The sequence below is a fragment of the Manacus candei genome, unplaced genomic scaffold (assembly GCF_025592945.1).
Source record: "Manacus candei isolate 608988 ecotype Guabito, Panama unplaced genomic scaffold, ASM2559294v1 h1tg000019l, whole genome shotgun sequence".
NCBI classification, from domain to species: Eukaryota; Metazoa; Chordata; class Aves; order Passeriformes; family Pipridae; genus Manacus; species Manacus candei.
The window spans coordinates 3,418,726-3,432,365 of NW_026138067.1; the positions used below are offsets into that span (position 1 = coordinate 3,418,726).

General features: G+C 43.5%; 1 protein-coding gene across 1 annotated transcript in view; it reads left to right on the plus strand.

Moving 5' to 3' along the window:
- Positions 1-12,725: 12,725 nt before the first annotated feature.
- Positions 12,726-13,640, plus strand: part of LAPTM4B (lysosomal protein transmembrane 4 beta) — a 60,289-nt gene continuing 59,374 nt past the window's right edge. The window contains exon 1 of the mRNA XM_051785245.1: positions 12,726-12,900. Coding sequence (XP_051641205.1) covers positions 12,805-12,900 — 96 coding nt within the window. The 5' untranslated portion in view covers positions 12,726-12,804. The remainder of the gene's footprint in view (positions 12,901-13,640) is intronic.

Consider the following 13,640-nt stretch of genomic DNA (forward strand, 5'->3'; position numbering starts at 1 on the left):
CACTGGCCTTGGGAAGAAAAATCCGGGCTGAGACAAACACAGATCCGCTACTGTCAGTGAAGAAGGAGAGAGTATGTGAACTATTTCAGGATCTTGACCCTTATGAATCAATGGGACACCTGCTTGAAGGTGTCAAGAGAACTGGCTGATACCATTGCAAGGCTGCTCTCCATAGGCTTTGAGAAGAAGAACTGGAAGAAGAAGAAGAATGTCACTCCCATCTCCAAGAAGGACTTAAATGAGGATTCAGGAAATTACAGGCTCATCAGTCTTGCTTCAGTCCCTGGGAAAATTGTGGAATAAATCCTCCTGAGGGCTATCATATGAAGCATGGGACTGGGAAAAGCCAGCACAGATTCATCAAGGGCAAATCATGCTTGACAAACCTGATGATCCTTTGCAACAAAGTAATTGGCTTGCTTGATGTGGGGTGAGTGGTGGGCGTTGTCTACCTGGATTTCTCTAAGGCTTTCAGTACAGTTTCCCACAGCTTGCTCCTGGAGAAAGGGATGGGCTACGGTCTGGACAAGTGGCCTATGTGGTGGTGGGGAACTGGCTGACAGGCAGCACCCAGAGGTTGTTGGTAAAGAGCTTCTTTTCAAACCAGCAACTTGTCATGAGTGGGGTCCCCCAGGGATCGATGTTGGACCCAGCGCTGTTTGATATCATCATAAGTGATCTGGAAGATGGGCTCAAGTGTACCTCAATAAGTTTCCCAATGATACCACCTGAGTGGGAAGGGAGAGCCACCCTGCAAGAAGACCTGGATAGACTGGAAAAATGGGCTAACAAGAACCTAGTGAAGTTCAACAAGTGTAAGGTCTTGCACCTGGGAAAACATAACCCAGGCGTGCAGCACAGGCTGCACTCTACCCAGTTGGGAGCAGCTCTGTGGAAAGGGACCTGAGAATCCAGGTGGACAATAAGATCAATATCAGTGAACAGTGTGCTGCTGTGGCAAAGAAAGCCGACAGGATGCTGGTCTGCATCCACAAGGGCATCACCAGTAGAGATCAAAAAGTCATTATCCCACACTGCTCAGCACTCATCAGGCCACACCTGGAATAGCATGTTCAGTTTTGGTGCCCACTATGCAGAAGAGATATGGACAGGCTGGAGAAAGTCTAGAGAAGAGCAACAAAGATGAAACAGGACTGGGAAGCCTGTCACTGGAGGAAAGTCTGAGAGAACTGAGTTTGTTCAGCATTAAGAAGGTTTAGGGGAGACCTTATCACCACAATCCAGTATTAAAAGGGTGGATGTGGAGAAGATGAAAAGTCCCTATTTACAAGGAGTTATGTGGAAAAGACAAGGGGTAATGGATACAAGTTAATCCTGGGGAGGTTCTAATTGGACACACGAGGAAAAGTTTTCACAATGAGAACAATCAACCATTGGAATAATCTCCCCTGGGAAGTTATGGATTCCCCAACATTGGACACTTTAGAGATTTTGTTGAACAGGGTGCTTGGGCATCTTGTCTAGACAGTACTTTTTCCAAGAAAGGTTGGATCAGATGATCCTTGAAGTCCCTTCCAACCTGGTATTCTATGATCTCTGGTTACTAGAAAGGAGGCGACATCTTTCCAAATGGGATAGAGAGAATGTTACGATTTATGAAAAGCTACAGATTCTAGGTTAAGAGTTAAATCATCCTGATTTAAAGTTATCTTATTTATAGCTTCAACTAACTAAATAATATAAAGTAGAAAATTAGTAAGTTTGCTAATGAAAAGCTATTCCCTATAGGAATTTCTTATTTGTATACATTGTGATTAGGTATTTCCTTAAACTTTTTTTCATTTAAAAAATACTCAGAGGTGCTCAGGCTCTCTAGTTCACTGTCCCTTCTTCTGAGCCTCCTTACCTTTTCTGTCATTTGATCTGCACACATACAACTCCTGAAAAGCTCCCAAATGTGGCTGCACCAATGTCAACTGCTCTTTCCTTCTGCTTCCCTGGGAAGAGAAGGGCTGCCTGAAATAGGTGGTACTTCCTGTATCCATAATAATCCATACCCTGGGAGCTGAGGTATTTCAGTTGTCTAGCACATGCCAGAACTCTTGTTTTCTCTGTTCTTAGTTCACTTTAGTTACTCATCTTGCTTATTCAAAGCTGACTGGCAAGGTAACCTCTTCCTGACTGTAAGCTTGAAGTGTCCCAACATGAGATTGTAATTGGCAAAACTGGTTTTGCAGCCAGGAGGTTTTCCTTGGAGCTTCCCTTCCAGATCTTTATTCAATCTTAGGTAACTCTGTGGAACTCTCATCCAGAAAGCTGGAAGATTGTATGTGTTCCTCATATAGACACACCTGTTTTACCAGGTAACCTAGTGATGAGTCCTCCTCTGTGCCCAGTGAGTTTGGAGCTGTAGGTTGTGCATTAACTGAGGGACTGTGAAATCTCTAGAAGATCTCTCAGACTAAGCATAAAAAACTGGGTTTGCATTTGAATGAGGTGGGATTTTGTTTTTAAGAAAAAAAAAAAATGGAATCACCAAATAACATGAAGCTGGCCAGTTGTGCTTCCGTATTGTCCGAGTGCAGAAAAATTGTGAACAGAAACAGACTACTGTAAAATTCTACGTGACTGCTATCTGTCTCTCCATAAGTGGGAAAGTCTATGGCCTGTGTAGAGTAGAGTTAATATTGGTGTTACATTAAGTATGAGACTCTCACAGTTGTCTTTAACAGGTGAGAGTCCACCTTCATGGTTACCATCTGTCACCATCACACCTAGCTAATTATTTTTAAAACACTTAAAAATCTTAATCATAGTGGAAATTTTAAATATTTTCTTTCATTTTGCTGAACTTTTCTGCAGTTTTCAGGGACAGAGGCTCAAATAGCTGTCTTCTCTGAACACGTAATTATTTAATTAAAAAAAAAAAAAAGAGAAACCTGTCTTTTTAATAAACAAAAGTGATGTTACTCAGATTTGACCTGGGTATTGAACACTTTTGAACAGTAATACTAGTACTAAAAAGTATTTAAGTGCTTTTCTGGAGTGTGCTCAGCACTTGATAGAATTGAGCGGGTAAATCAATACTGTGCTATTTTATATTCATATGCTACAGAGAGGCAGTTCAAAGTCATCCAAGTCATGCTGTTAACCGTGGAACTCCTTTGTGATGTTTTAGGAACATTTCTTTTTCTGCAAGTCCTTAGTAGGCATGCAGAACAGCAGGTTTAGTGATTGGTTTTGTAATTATTAAAACACTTTAACTTGTACTGCCTTGAATATAAAAAATACTTTGTAGAGATGCATGATTGAAGGTTCCAAAGCCTGGTGACTGAGAGGAGCAGGTTTTACATACCCAGAGATTGCCATGTGTTTTGGATTTCTGCAATCACATCATGCAAATACTAGACTATGGTCAAACTTGGTCAGAAGTCATGTGTGCAGCAAAAGGTCAACATGTGGAAGCAGGATCACAAGTCCTTCACTTTCCCAGCCTGGCTGATTCTGTGATCATGCTGGAACACATTTTCTTATGTGAAGATTTAATGTAGTGTAAATGTCTCTTGAGAGGACCACACAGTGGTGCACCACACATCTTTCAGAGTGTTTTACTTCTGCTTTGTGTTGCTGCTGCATGGAGGACATAATAGTTTGAGGCTTTAAACTCTTTAGACTTAATAATTCCAAATATTTCTTGAGCAGTCCACCTCACAGGAGGTGTTTTGACAAGTTTAACTGAGGGAAGAATTCCTGACTGCAAATTTTGTTCTTTTTTTTTAATTGTAAATCAGTGGCTCAGCCCCACTCCAAATGAAGTGAGCTATCATCAGGGTATTCTGTCAGTGCTTTAAGGATGTCTCCATCAGCATGGTAAAACTCTCAGTGAGGGGTGCTATCTTACGAATATGAAGCTATCCCGAGTGGCAGTTCAGTGGTTTAAAGGCTCATATATAGCAAATAGCAAAGGGGAAGGGGAAAAATACGCAGATTTGCATTTTCAAAGTATGCTTGGGTTTGGAGAATGTCATGTTGGTGATTTTTATGTTAAAAATGAAAAGGAAGTTAGATACTGAGAAGCCGAGCAAACAGTGATAGGTACTTCACTACAGGAATGTGCAACAAGGAAGCTGCAGGATGCACAGGAATGGCATTGAACTGTTACACACCTACCAGCTTGCCCCACTGAGTTTGACTTAATTTCAGAGCACTGTCAGAATCACTTTAAACATTGCTGAATGAGATGCTGAGTTAGAAGAAGATAGAAGGTACTGCTCTCCAAAGTGACAAATTTGTGTCATTCTGGTCTGCAGAGATGGGGTTTCCAAATGCTAAGACTAAGCCACTTGTGTTCCAAAGGTTTGTAAATAGGTGTTTGACACTAAATGAGTTGCAATGGAGATGAGGAGTTAGAATTGTGTCGTATTGCAATCATAGTTTCTCTATGCCTTTACTAGTCCATTGCTGAATACCAGTGTGAGCTGGGACATCTCTGCAATGTTGGCTCAGTCAGGATTTCCTAAAGTTGCTTCAGGCTATAATCAAACATGTTCAGATGTGCATGCCTATAAAATGCTTTACAGCAATATACATTGATAACCTATATGGGGACACACAGCAGAAAGCAGTGTGATTGTGGGACATGCTTTTGAAGTGATGTATATATTGCACTTGGGGATCAGTTGTCAAATAATGCTATTTCAGTAGAATTATACTGGTATTTATTATGTGATTTGCTATACAAAGCAGAGGATGAAAAATTAGATATATGACTTAAATTATCAATGTTACTTCTGTCATGAGGGATCTTAGGAGGACATTTTGGAGAAGACCGTGATGAAGAGAAGCTGAGCATATCGTTGGTTTCTACAGTGAGAAGAATGTTAGCAGCCTTGATCTTTTTTTCTTTAGAAGAGACAATATAAAATATGCAATATTAGAAAGCTTCAGTCTCACCACCCTGCACATACACCTGGCACTGGTGGCTACATCTTATGTAGCTTTAAATCTAAATTTCCTAGCTACGTTTCCTAATACATACAGAAGATTTATAAACTGGAATGAACAATCCAATTAAACTTTCTGCACCATCAGCACTGTACAGAAGTGTTTCCCTTGCTCTTGAAGTAGCAAAAAACCAATATGTGCTGTATCTCTGCACTTCATGAAGGACACACCACGGACCTGTAATTACATATAGTGTATATAAAAGGTGTTATATTGCATGTACAGTACTTGCATTTTGCCTCTGCGTGGGCTGCAGAAAAAGGCAGGTATTGGCTAACTGTGTTTGAATTGCTATTGTGTGCTCAGCAAATCAATCATCAAGGGAATTCAGGACAGACAGCTGAAGGGGACAAACAGTTGACATTTTCACAGTATAAAGCCACCATCTCCTATGGCACATTCTGCAGGCTTGGCTAGCAGCAAGTGATCTCCATTGGGAACTCCATAATAAGTAGTAGACAGATAAATGAGCAGAGGATGTGACATTATGAGAAAGTTAAGTGCTTTTTTTAGCATAGAAAAAAATACATGTGAGACTGGAAGTTTCTGTAAAGTTCCATGGCAAGCCTCTGCCTGTGGTGAACACTGGTGAGAAGAACTGGATGGCATGCCCTGGAGTTTGCTAAAGAGTCCAGCAGACTTGGAAGAGAGCAGGAAAAGAGGGATAACTCCACAGATATTCAAAGCAATGAGGATGATACTATTCAGTTGCTTTAAAGGTGGTGACAGTTCAGTGCTCAGTTTTTTGGTGCATTTGGCTTAAAGTGCAACTGGGGGAAAGTCTAAGCAGGCCCACAGGTAAAGTGTGAGTTACTGCTTGAAACCTGACTGGCACCTAAAAATACAAAACTGGGAAGTGTTTCTTGTGTAAGTTACGGACAATAAAAAATTAGTTATGGAAGATGTGTTGTTTTAATTCTTATTTACTTAAAATAGTATGGGTTCTCTATAGAACAGAAGAAGATGATTTATTACTGGACTGAGATTGTCAATAGAAGACAACGATACCTAAAAGAAAATTCAGGGAGAAAAAACTCTGAGGCAAATTAGTTTTGAAGGTGAGATAAGGAAAGGGTTTTTAATTTGTGCCTAGGCATAAGATTACAAGATGTGCACGTGCCCCCCGTGTCTCAGAGGTTACAATTTATAATACTGCCTGTCCAATCTGAGGTTTTCCCACCCTGTGGCTTTTGCCCTGATCCACACCCCATCCCACCCCCTGGGAATTGGGGCTGGGGGTTTTTTGGGATGCTCTCTTCATCGACCATCATCTTCTTCAGAGCACAAAGGGTATACGGTTACCCATAGTTTGACTGTACACTGCGGTTTAGGCCAAGGTACAAGTGTTCTCTAAACAAAATAGAGACAAGAGACTAAACATTTTCTAAGGGAATTCAGGGGATAATTGATATGGGGAGCATGGAATGGGGTAATAGGGTTGGGGAATGTGTATAGTTACTATGCTAAGGGTAAGGGAATAAAGGCTGCTGCTTCTAAATCTACTTCTACTATATAACTACTTCTAAAGCTCATAAAAATTAGGAAAATCAAAAAAATAGATGGACCTTAAGGCATCAACAAAATGATCATGACTTCTACTAGGTATAAGCAAAAAAATAATCCAAACAAATTTGTAAACAGAACATGCTTGATGATCAAAACTATCTCCTTTACCAAAAGAAAAAACAGTAAGCTTTTACAAGAAGGGGAAAAAAACCATAATCACATAGTGAAAAAGGGGATAAAATCTGGCAACTTTCCCAGTGTTGAGCCATAGTCAATTGAATCCATAAATTAAACATTAACTAATCTAACTAATGGAACTAAAAGGAAATAAATGTTATTTGATGTATATTAGCTTTTCTTAGAAGGTTTGCCTTTCCTATCAATCAAAGACCTGTGACCTCTCTGACCGCAAACTCAACAGAATACTAAAACCTGTTACTGAAATTTCCTTTGCTCAAGCAACCTGGCAGGCAGAGAGACTGCTGGCAACATAACAACCAATTTATCCAACAACCCTGTCTCATCCTCATATGCTGTAATTTATGTTCTATAATTGGCTACAGATTATGGATAAAATGTCCCAGTCAGTTTAATACTGTATCCAGCATAAGCATTCAGGCCAAAAGACAAAAAAAACCTTCAAGCATGACCTTCCACTGGGTTGGCATAGTAAAAGGTCAAGTGTAAATCTCGGGATGTTTTCATTTGCGTAGTGAAGAGGAATGGGGGGTACAATCCCAATACTGTGTCCCTTGACTGAATAAATGCTGTTATGCCTGCAGTTTTAAAGGCTTTTACAAAACTGTCTAGATCCCTACGTTACTGAGAGAAACAGTAAACATACTTAAAGGACTGGAAGCATTGTCAGTTGAGCAGAGAATTAATTTATCAAAAAGACTTGGAGAAGAGTTTGTGTAGAGTAGAAATTACTAGGATATGAGGTGCTAAAGGGCTCATTAGCCTGATGGAGGAAGAGATGATGAATTTTACTCTGATAGAGGACACCTGCACTTATCAGTTTGGTTGATAACAGTTTCAATCAGTGGTGGTGTCTCCACTTAGTATCTTCAGGTACTCTGAGCCAGCAGGGTGCAGGAAGCCAGAGTTCTTCTATCCCCCTTGGTGTAAATTGGGGTACAAGGTTTAGCTGGGAGAACTAAAGTGATTACAAAAATTCGCAGAGTTCTCAAGGCAAAAGGAGACAAAATTGCTGTTCTTTATTGCTGGGTACTGGCACAGCAAGGCTCTACCTACAGTGTTACATATGTTCTGCAAGGCAAAACCTGAGCCTCTGGCAACTCTGTGCCAAAGTGCCTAAGAAAGAACAGCATGGGCAAGGGAGAGGAGAAAGGCAGTGTACACAGAAGACCCAGATAGTTTTGGAAGCAGGCATTCTGTGCTGCAGAAGATAAGCCTCTGAGGAGACTGCAGCCTGTGGAAAGCACACTGGATCTCAAGATGGGCTTCCAGTACATATTACCAAACTGCAAATCTACTGCCAAGCAAATAATTAGATAATTGCCTAACCTATTTTTGAGGTTTCTAATTAATGTAGCACAGATCATTTCTTCTCACCCAAAACGTTAAAATTAATCTGTGAGGCTGGCGTGAATGAGAAGGCCAGGAGAAAAAAGAGCTGGATCTCAGTGTACTGCAGAACTCACCAGGCTTCTTGAGTCCTATAACTTCACAGCAAAATTGAGAGGCTTTCAAGTCAGAAAAGGGGAAAGGAAGGATGCACTAAAGCAAGGTTTTCCTTGGAGAACATTTAAGCTCTTGGCAGGGCAACATATCATAATATTTTAATGATAGGGTTTTTATAACCTGCAACTTTAAAACAGAATTAAGAAGCTGTGGCCCAAGGAAGCTAGAGTTGCAAACGCACTTTACCATCAGGAAAGAAAATGTGTAAGTATATCAGTTTTCTAAGATATTAGAATCACTATCTTCTATGAGGCAAATTGTGACAAAATATCCCAGTAATGAGCTAAAAGGTCCAGGCATTTCTCTCAACAATTTTTAGAAGCAAAAAAATAAAAGAAAGACAAAACAAAACCAACAACCAACTAACTGTTTGTTGTCCATTATTTGGTATTGAAACATGAGAATTTGACTAGCTCTGTGCAAGCGGTTGCACACCAAACTCTGTCATTGTGATGGCTTTCTTACAGGCTTCTAAAACGTATTCTGAGTTGTAACATGCTGGAGAGAAAATACTATTCTCACTCTGATCTTTTTTATACAAACCAGTAGAATGAATGGCCTCTTGAACCCAAACTGAATTGTGCCAGCAGTCCTATTTGATTGTATGTTGGCCAGTCTTTGTGGCAGAGAGATAGTGTCAGACTTTTATTTGGAGGCTTATGTTTTTTAGAAAGCACAGGTGTTTTTTAAACTTAGTCGTATTAAAGATTTCATACCTGAATCATTTGCAGCCATCATGAAACACAAGCTCTGGAGCAAGCTGAACAAAAGCTTAGACTTTTAAAATGACTCCTTACTACAATCACAGTCAGTTTCCCAGTGCTGTCACCTCCCTGTGCCCAAGGACAATATCCAGACCTTGTTTTCTGGACAATGTTTTACCCTTTTCTTATCTTGTCTTATCCTGGCCAAATACAAAACGAGTAACGTCTCTGCTCCCTCTGGAGCACGTGGCTAATCCCACAAGCAGAAGATGGGATTCCCTTGAGCTGCCTTTTTGTTTATGTGCTGTAGGCAATGCTGGGCAACAGTGTAATTGAATTATTCAAGGCCAGTTGAACTATGCTGCACCATTTCTGTGGACTGTGAGTACAGACAGAAGGTGGGAACGAGAGGCAAATTCTAAGCCAACTGTTCTCTTCCAGCAATCTTGTTCAGATGAGTATTAAAAAAGTTGGGAAGAACCAGTAACCAATTTTAGTGAGCACTAGAAAGCACAAGAAACTGCCAAATGTATCAGAGCATCCTCTGGCAGGAGGAAGAAGTTGTCCCTGGAGTGAGAAGGTTACGGGGAACACATGGAGGAGTACAGAGCAGAAACAGGACATATGCTGGACATATAAAAATATAGAATATTTTTAACAGCTCGAAGCACAGAGAATGAAGAAAATGAAGAATGGCAATGAAGAAAAGTTGGGTTGGGTCCCTCCCCAGTTAGCTAGTGTAGCTCTCAGTGTGTGCTATGGGGAACCAGTGGCTGTCTGAAATGAGTTTAGTGATTACAGCTCTTCTGTGGTAAGGAGGGGCAGGTGGGAGCCATGAGTCTGCATTTCTCTTCTGGATACATCCTACAGCCTTCACGCTGATCAGTGGCTAAGCAAGGGTGTGTGCAGTGTTTAATTTCAGAGTTGAATGTTCCCTTGGAAAAATTTCTTACCATACCATGGATTCCACTGGAAAGATTATCTACTTTTAGCACAACTAAAACAAGTGCTTGTAAGTAGGCTGTTGATTCACTTGATTTTATATCATTTTTCCAAGCAAGGCAATGATACTGGTCCTGTTCAAGTTTTGATGTATAAAGCTGACAATCTGGAGTGCCTCTTGTACCTCTAGGAACCTTGACAAAACTCAGGTGTCATCCAGTTCAGAAGTCCCCATTGCATCTTGAATGATCTTTCACCATCTGGGTGTAAGATCAGGTATGCTGGACTCACAGCCATCTCAGTAAGAAGTGTTTGTCATTTCTCGTTTTATAAGGCAAAGTGAATGGCATGGTGGCTTTACCTATGGAGACTGTGGTTATGGGTCAGTAAGTGTGGCGATACTCAGCCTCTGAAGCCTCCCCGCAACCAAAACCTCACCAAGTAAACCAAGTGCAGTCGGTTATAAATCAAGAGTGTGATGTGAAGCCTAATGTTTCCTGATTTTTCTCATCAGGCTTTTTGAATGGAAATTAATAATTATACAGGAAACTGCTCTGAAGTGATTAGTGTTCATCTGCTCATTCTTCATTCCTTTTTCTTCTGAGAATAAGGAGATCAAAGCCACTGATGGGAAACCATGAGCAAAAGCAGACATGAAGTTCATTTCTCCTTACAGAGATGAGCATTGTGGTGCGAGATGTTACAACCAGTGACTGTCTCCAGGGCCTGGAGTTTCTGCTGCCTGTCTGCTAAAGGCCAGATTGTTGTGCCCATCCCAGTCTGAGGGATGCAGCTGCTGCTTTCCCTTTTGCAGGCACAGGACCTCAACAGGAACAGTTGCACAGATGGCCAGAGACAAGGTGCTGCCTTCATCCCTGCCTCCTACATGTAGGACTCGCAGAAGACCCAAGTACAGACCAGCTGGTAGAGCTTGGTGCTTACAAGCGAATAACCCACCTCCCCAGCAGCCAGCCCCGGGCATCAGGCTGTGACCCATGGTCCGCTCCAGCTGCTGGCACTGAGCCCCTCATTCACCGTCAGGAGCCGGCACTTGCTCCTTACAGGCCCCACACATGCTGTGTGGAGAGTGGAGACTACACAGAGAGACACTTAAAGCTTCCATAAGAAGACAGGGTGAGCAAGCAGAGGGCTCTGTCAGACTTTACACATGACTGAACTCCGTTATACATCTTTCTGTCTGATCTTCCTCCTTCCTGATCCCCTTCCTCTAATTATTCCTTTCAAAGTTTTGTCTACTTGTCTGGCCCTTATCAGTTACAAACTCCAGGTGACCCCATCCAAAGTTTCTTATGGAGCTCTTCAGTGGCCCATCAATCAGTAACCCGAGACTTTTGGGTTTTGGCATTTTCTCCCCTGTCCCTTGTCCACCAGCTTTGCAACTGTGGGTCCTTGTTTATCACATCCCTCTTTATTTATTGCCCCCTTTGTTTTGAAAAGGTCAGGTCCTCAGTCAGATAACTTTCACAAAGCAGATGCTCTTACCTTCCATGCACACTTAAAAGGCATACATACAAGGGTTTCGTCTCTAACTTGCCTACTTTCTGGTATTAAAGGCCAAGGTCTCTCAAGGTTACCAGAGACACAGTCCAGACCTCATTGTTTAGGATTTTCCTTTGGTCCCTCTGTTTTGTCAATATAAATGATTCATTTTACTACAACTTTAGTTTTATTTTTGAATATGAATCTTGCAAATACAATATTTGGCTTATACATATAATCCAGTCAAAATTATAAATTCAATGTCTTCATGCAAAATAAATCCCTGCCAAACTCCTGAAAGTTTTCTAAGGACAAACTAAGAACAGAGGCTGTGTAAAGTTCCTACTTAAAACATTTTTAATTTAATTTACTATAGTGGCTTTACAAGTAGGGATAAGGCATAGTTAGAAACATTCCTCCTTGCCAAGTTAGCTTTTATCTTGAAGTTCCTGTTCTGTGCAGATGTATGTATGATATAATGAAAAGCCCCAAAGCAACCATATAGAGAAGCATTGGAGTACTTTCCAATGTTATATTTTGATGATAAATTGTGGGATTTGGTAGAAAGCCAAGTCGGATGGCAGTAAATAAATTATGCTGAGGGTCAGGGTAGACATACAGACCTCCTGGTAGAAAATTCTTTGTTATTTCCTCCAGAGGATGATACAAGTCTCAAATAATAAAATACGAAAAAGTCAGCTGCTTGGTAGGAAGTTTAGCTCAAACCTGCATCAGTCCTCAAATACACAGCAGTGGGTCCTTCCAGTGCTGCTTTCCCCACGCCCCGTCAGGGCATTAACTAGAGGTAGCGGCAATGAGGTTGTGTTACCTCGTGTGTCAGTTAAACGAGGCAATTCCAGCCTTCTTAATAGCAGCTTTGGGAGTGGATTAGGAGCGCACTGTGAAGAAACTGAATGTTCATTGCTCCCAGATTTGGGGAAAATTCAAAGCATTCCATGATCTCCTCCGATATGGCCTTTCTTTAGAAAGTGAAACGGAGTTTATTTCTGCAGCTGTGCCAGTCAAGAATTGCGAGACGAGCTAAAGGACCGAGACGAGCCTTTGCCAAGGAAGCGGCGACCCGAGTTCGCCCTCACCGGGCTCATTCCAAAGGAGGTGCGCCCGGGAGGGGAGAGGAGCGGCGGGAGGGCCCCCAGGAGGGTGGCACCTGCCCAACACCCGGCGCAGGCCGCGGCCAGGCTGCCAGCTCGCGGAATTCCCTGGACTTCGTGTTCTGAAAGCCCCCCGTGCTTCGGATTCTCCAGCGGGAAGACGGGGATTTTCCAGAGGGGGCCTGGTCCAGGCCCCCACCGGGTGTCCGAACCCTCCGCCGCGGCCCTGCCGGGGCCGTGCCCGCGTTCTGGTCCCGCCCACCGGGAGGGACGGCCCCGGCTCGGCCCGGCCCCGGCTCGGCCCGGCCCCGCCTCCGCGGAGCGGCGCGGCCAGAGGCGCGGAGCGGCGCGGACCCCGAGGAGCTGCGGAGATGCTGAGCTCGCCCTGGGCGCGCTTCTACTCCAACAGCTGCTGCCTCTGCTGCCATGTCCGCACTGGCACCATCATCCTCGGCGTCTGGTACCTGGTAAGCGCCCCCGGCTCTCCCCGTCCCGCAGGGGTGGCCCCCACTCCGGGCGCTCGGCACCGGCTGCAGGGGCGGTCTGAGCGGGTACTCCGTGAAGGGCGATGCCCATCGCAGCAGCCCAGGCGGTTTTTGGAGGGAGTCATGTTGTTACAGCAGCGAAATGCGCAGGCAGCTCCGGCGCTTCCCGCCGCTGAGCCCCGGCTCGTCCTTCCGCGGGGCACAGCCTGGGATCTCGGCTCCGCCTAAACTGGGACATGAAGCATGTGCGTGTTTAGGGGTCAGCGGAGCGGGGGCAGGAGATACAGTGCACGGGCAGGCTCGACTGGATCTCAAGGAGAAAGCTGTTTAGGGGATGAAAATGTGGTGACTGAAGACCTCTGGAGGGAGGGGTGCTCCCCAGACTTCGGGGCGGTGTGTCTCATGCCGGGCAGGCTGCAGCACAGAGGCCCAGCCGGTGCGTGAGCTCCAGCAGGGCTGCACGGACCGCACCTCACAGAAGATCCTGTGTTTTCATCTCTGGTCGCTGCTTCGTGAGGCAGTCAGGTGTTCTCGTCAGTGCTGTCCCTTGTTTGGCAGGTAATCATTTATCAGTGGTGGTTTTGGTCTGCCTGGCAGAGACCTGAAACCTTCCAGGCAGCTGTTCTCAGGTACTAGAAAGACATCTTTCCTCTGCCAGGGTTATAGGACATGAGTGAGGAATTGACCCTGGAGGCTCCAGGGTTACCATCGGTAACCAGAGG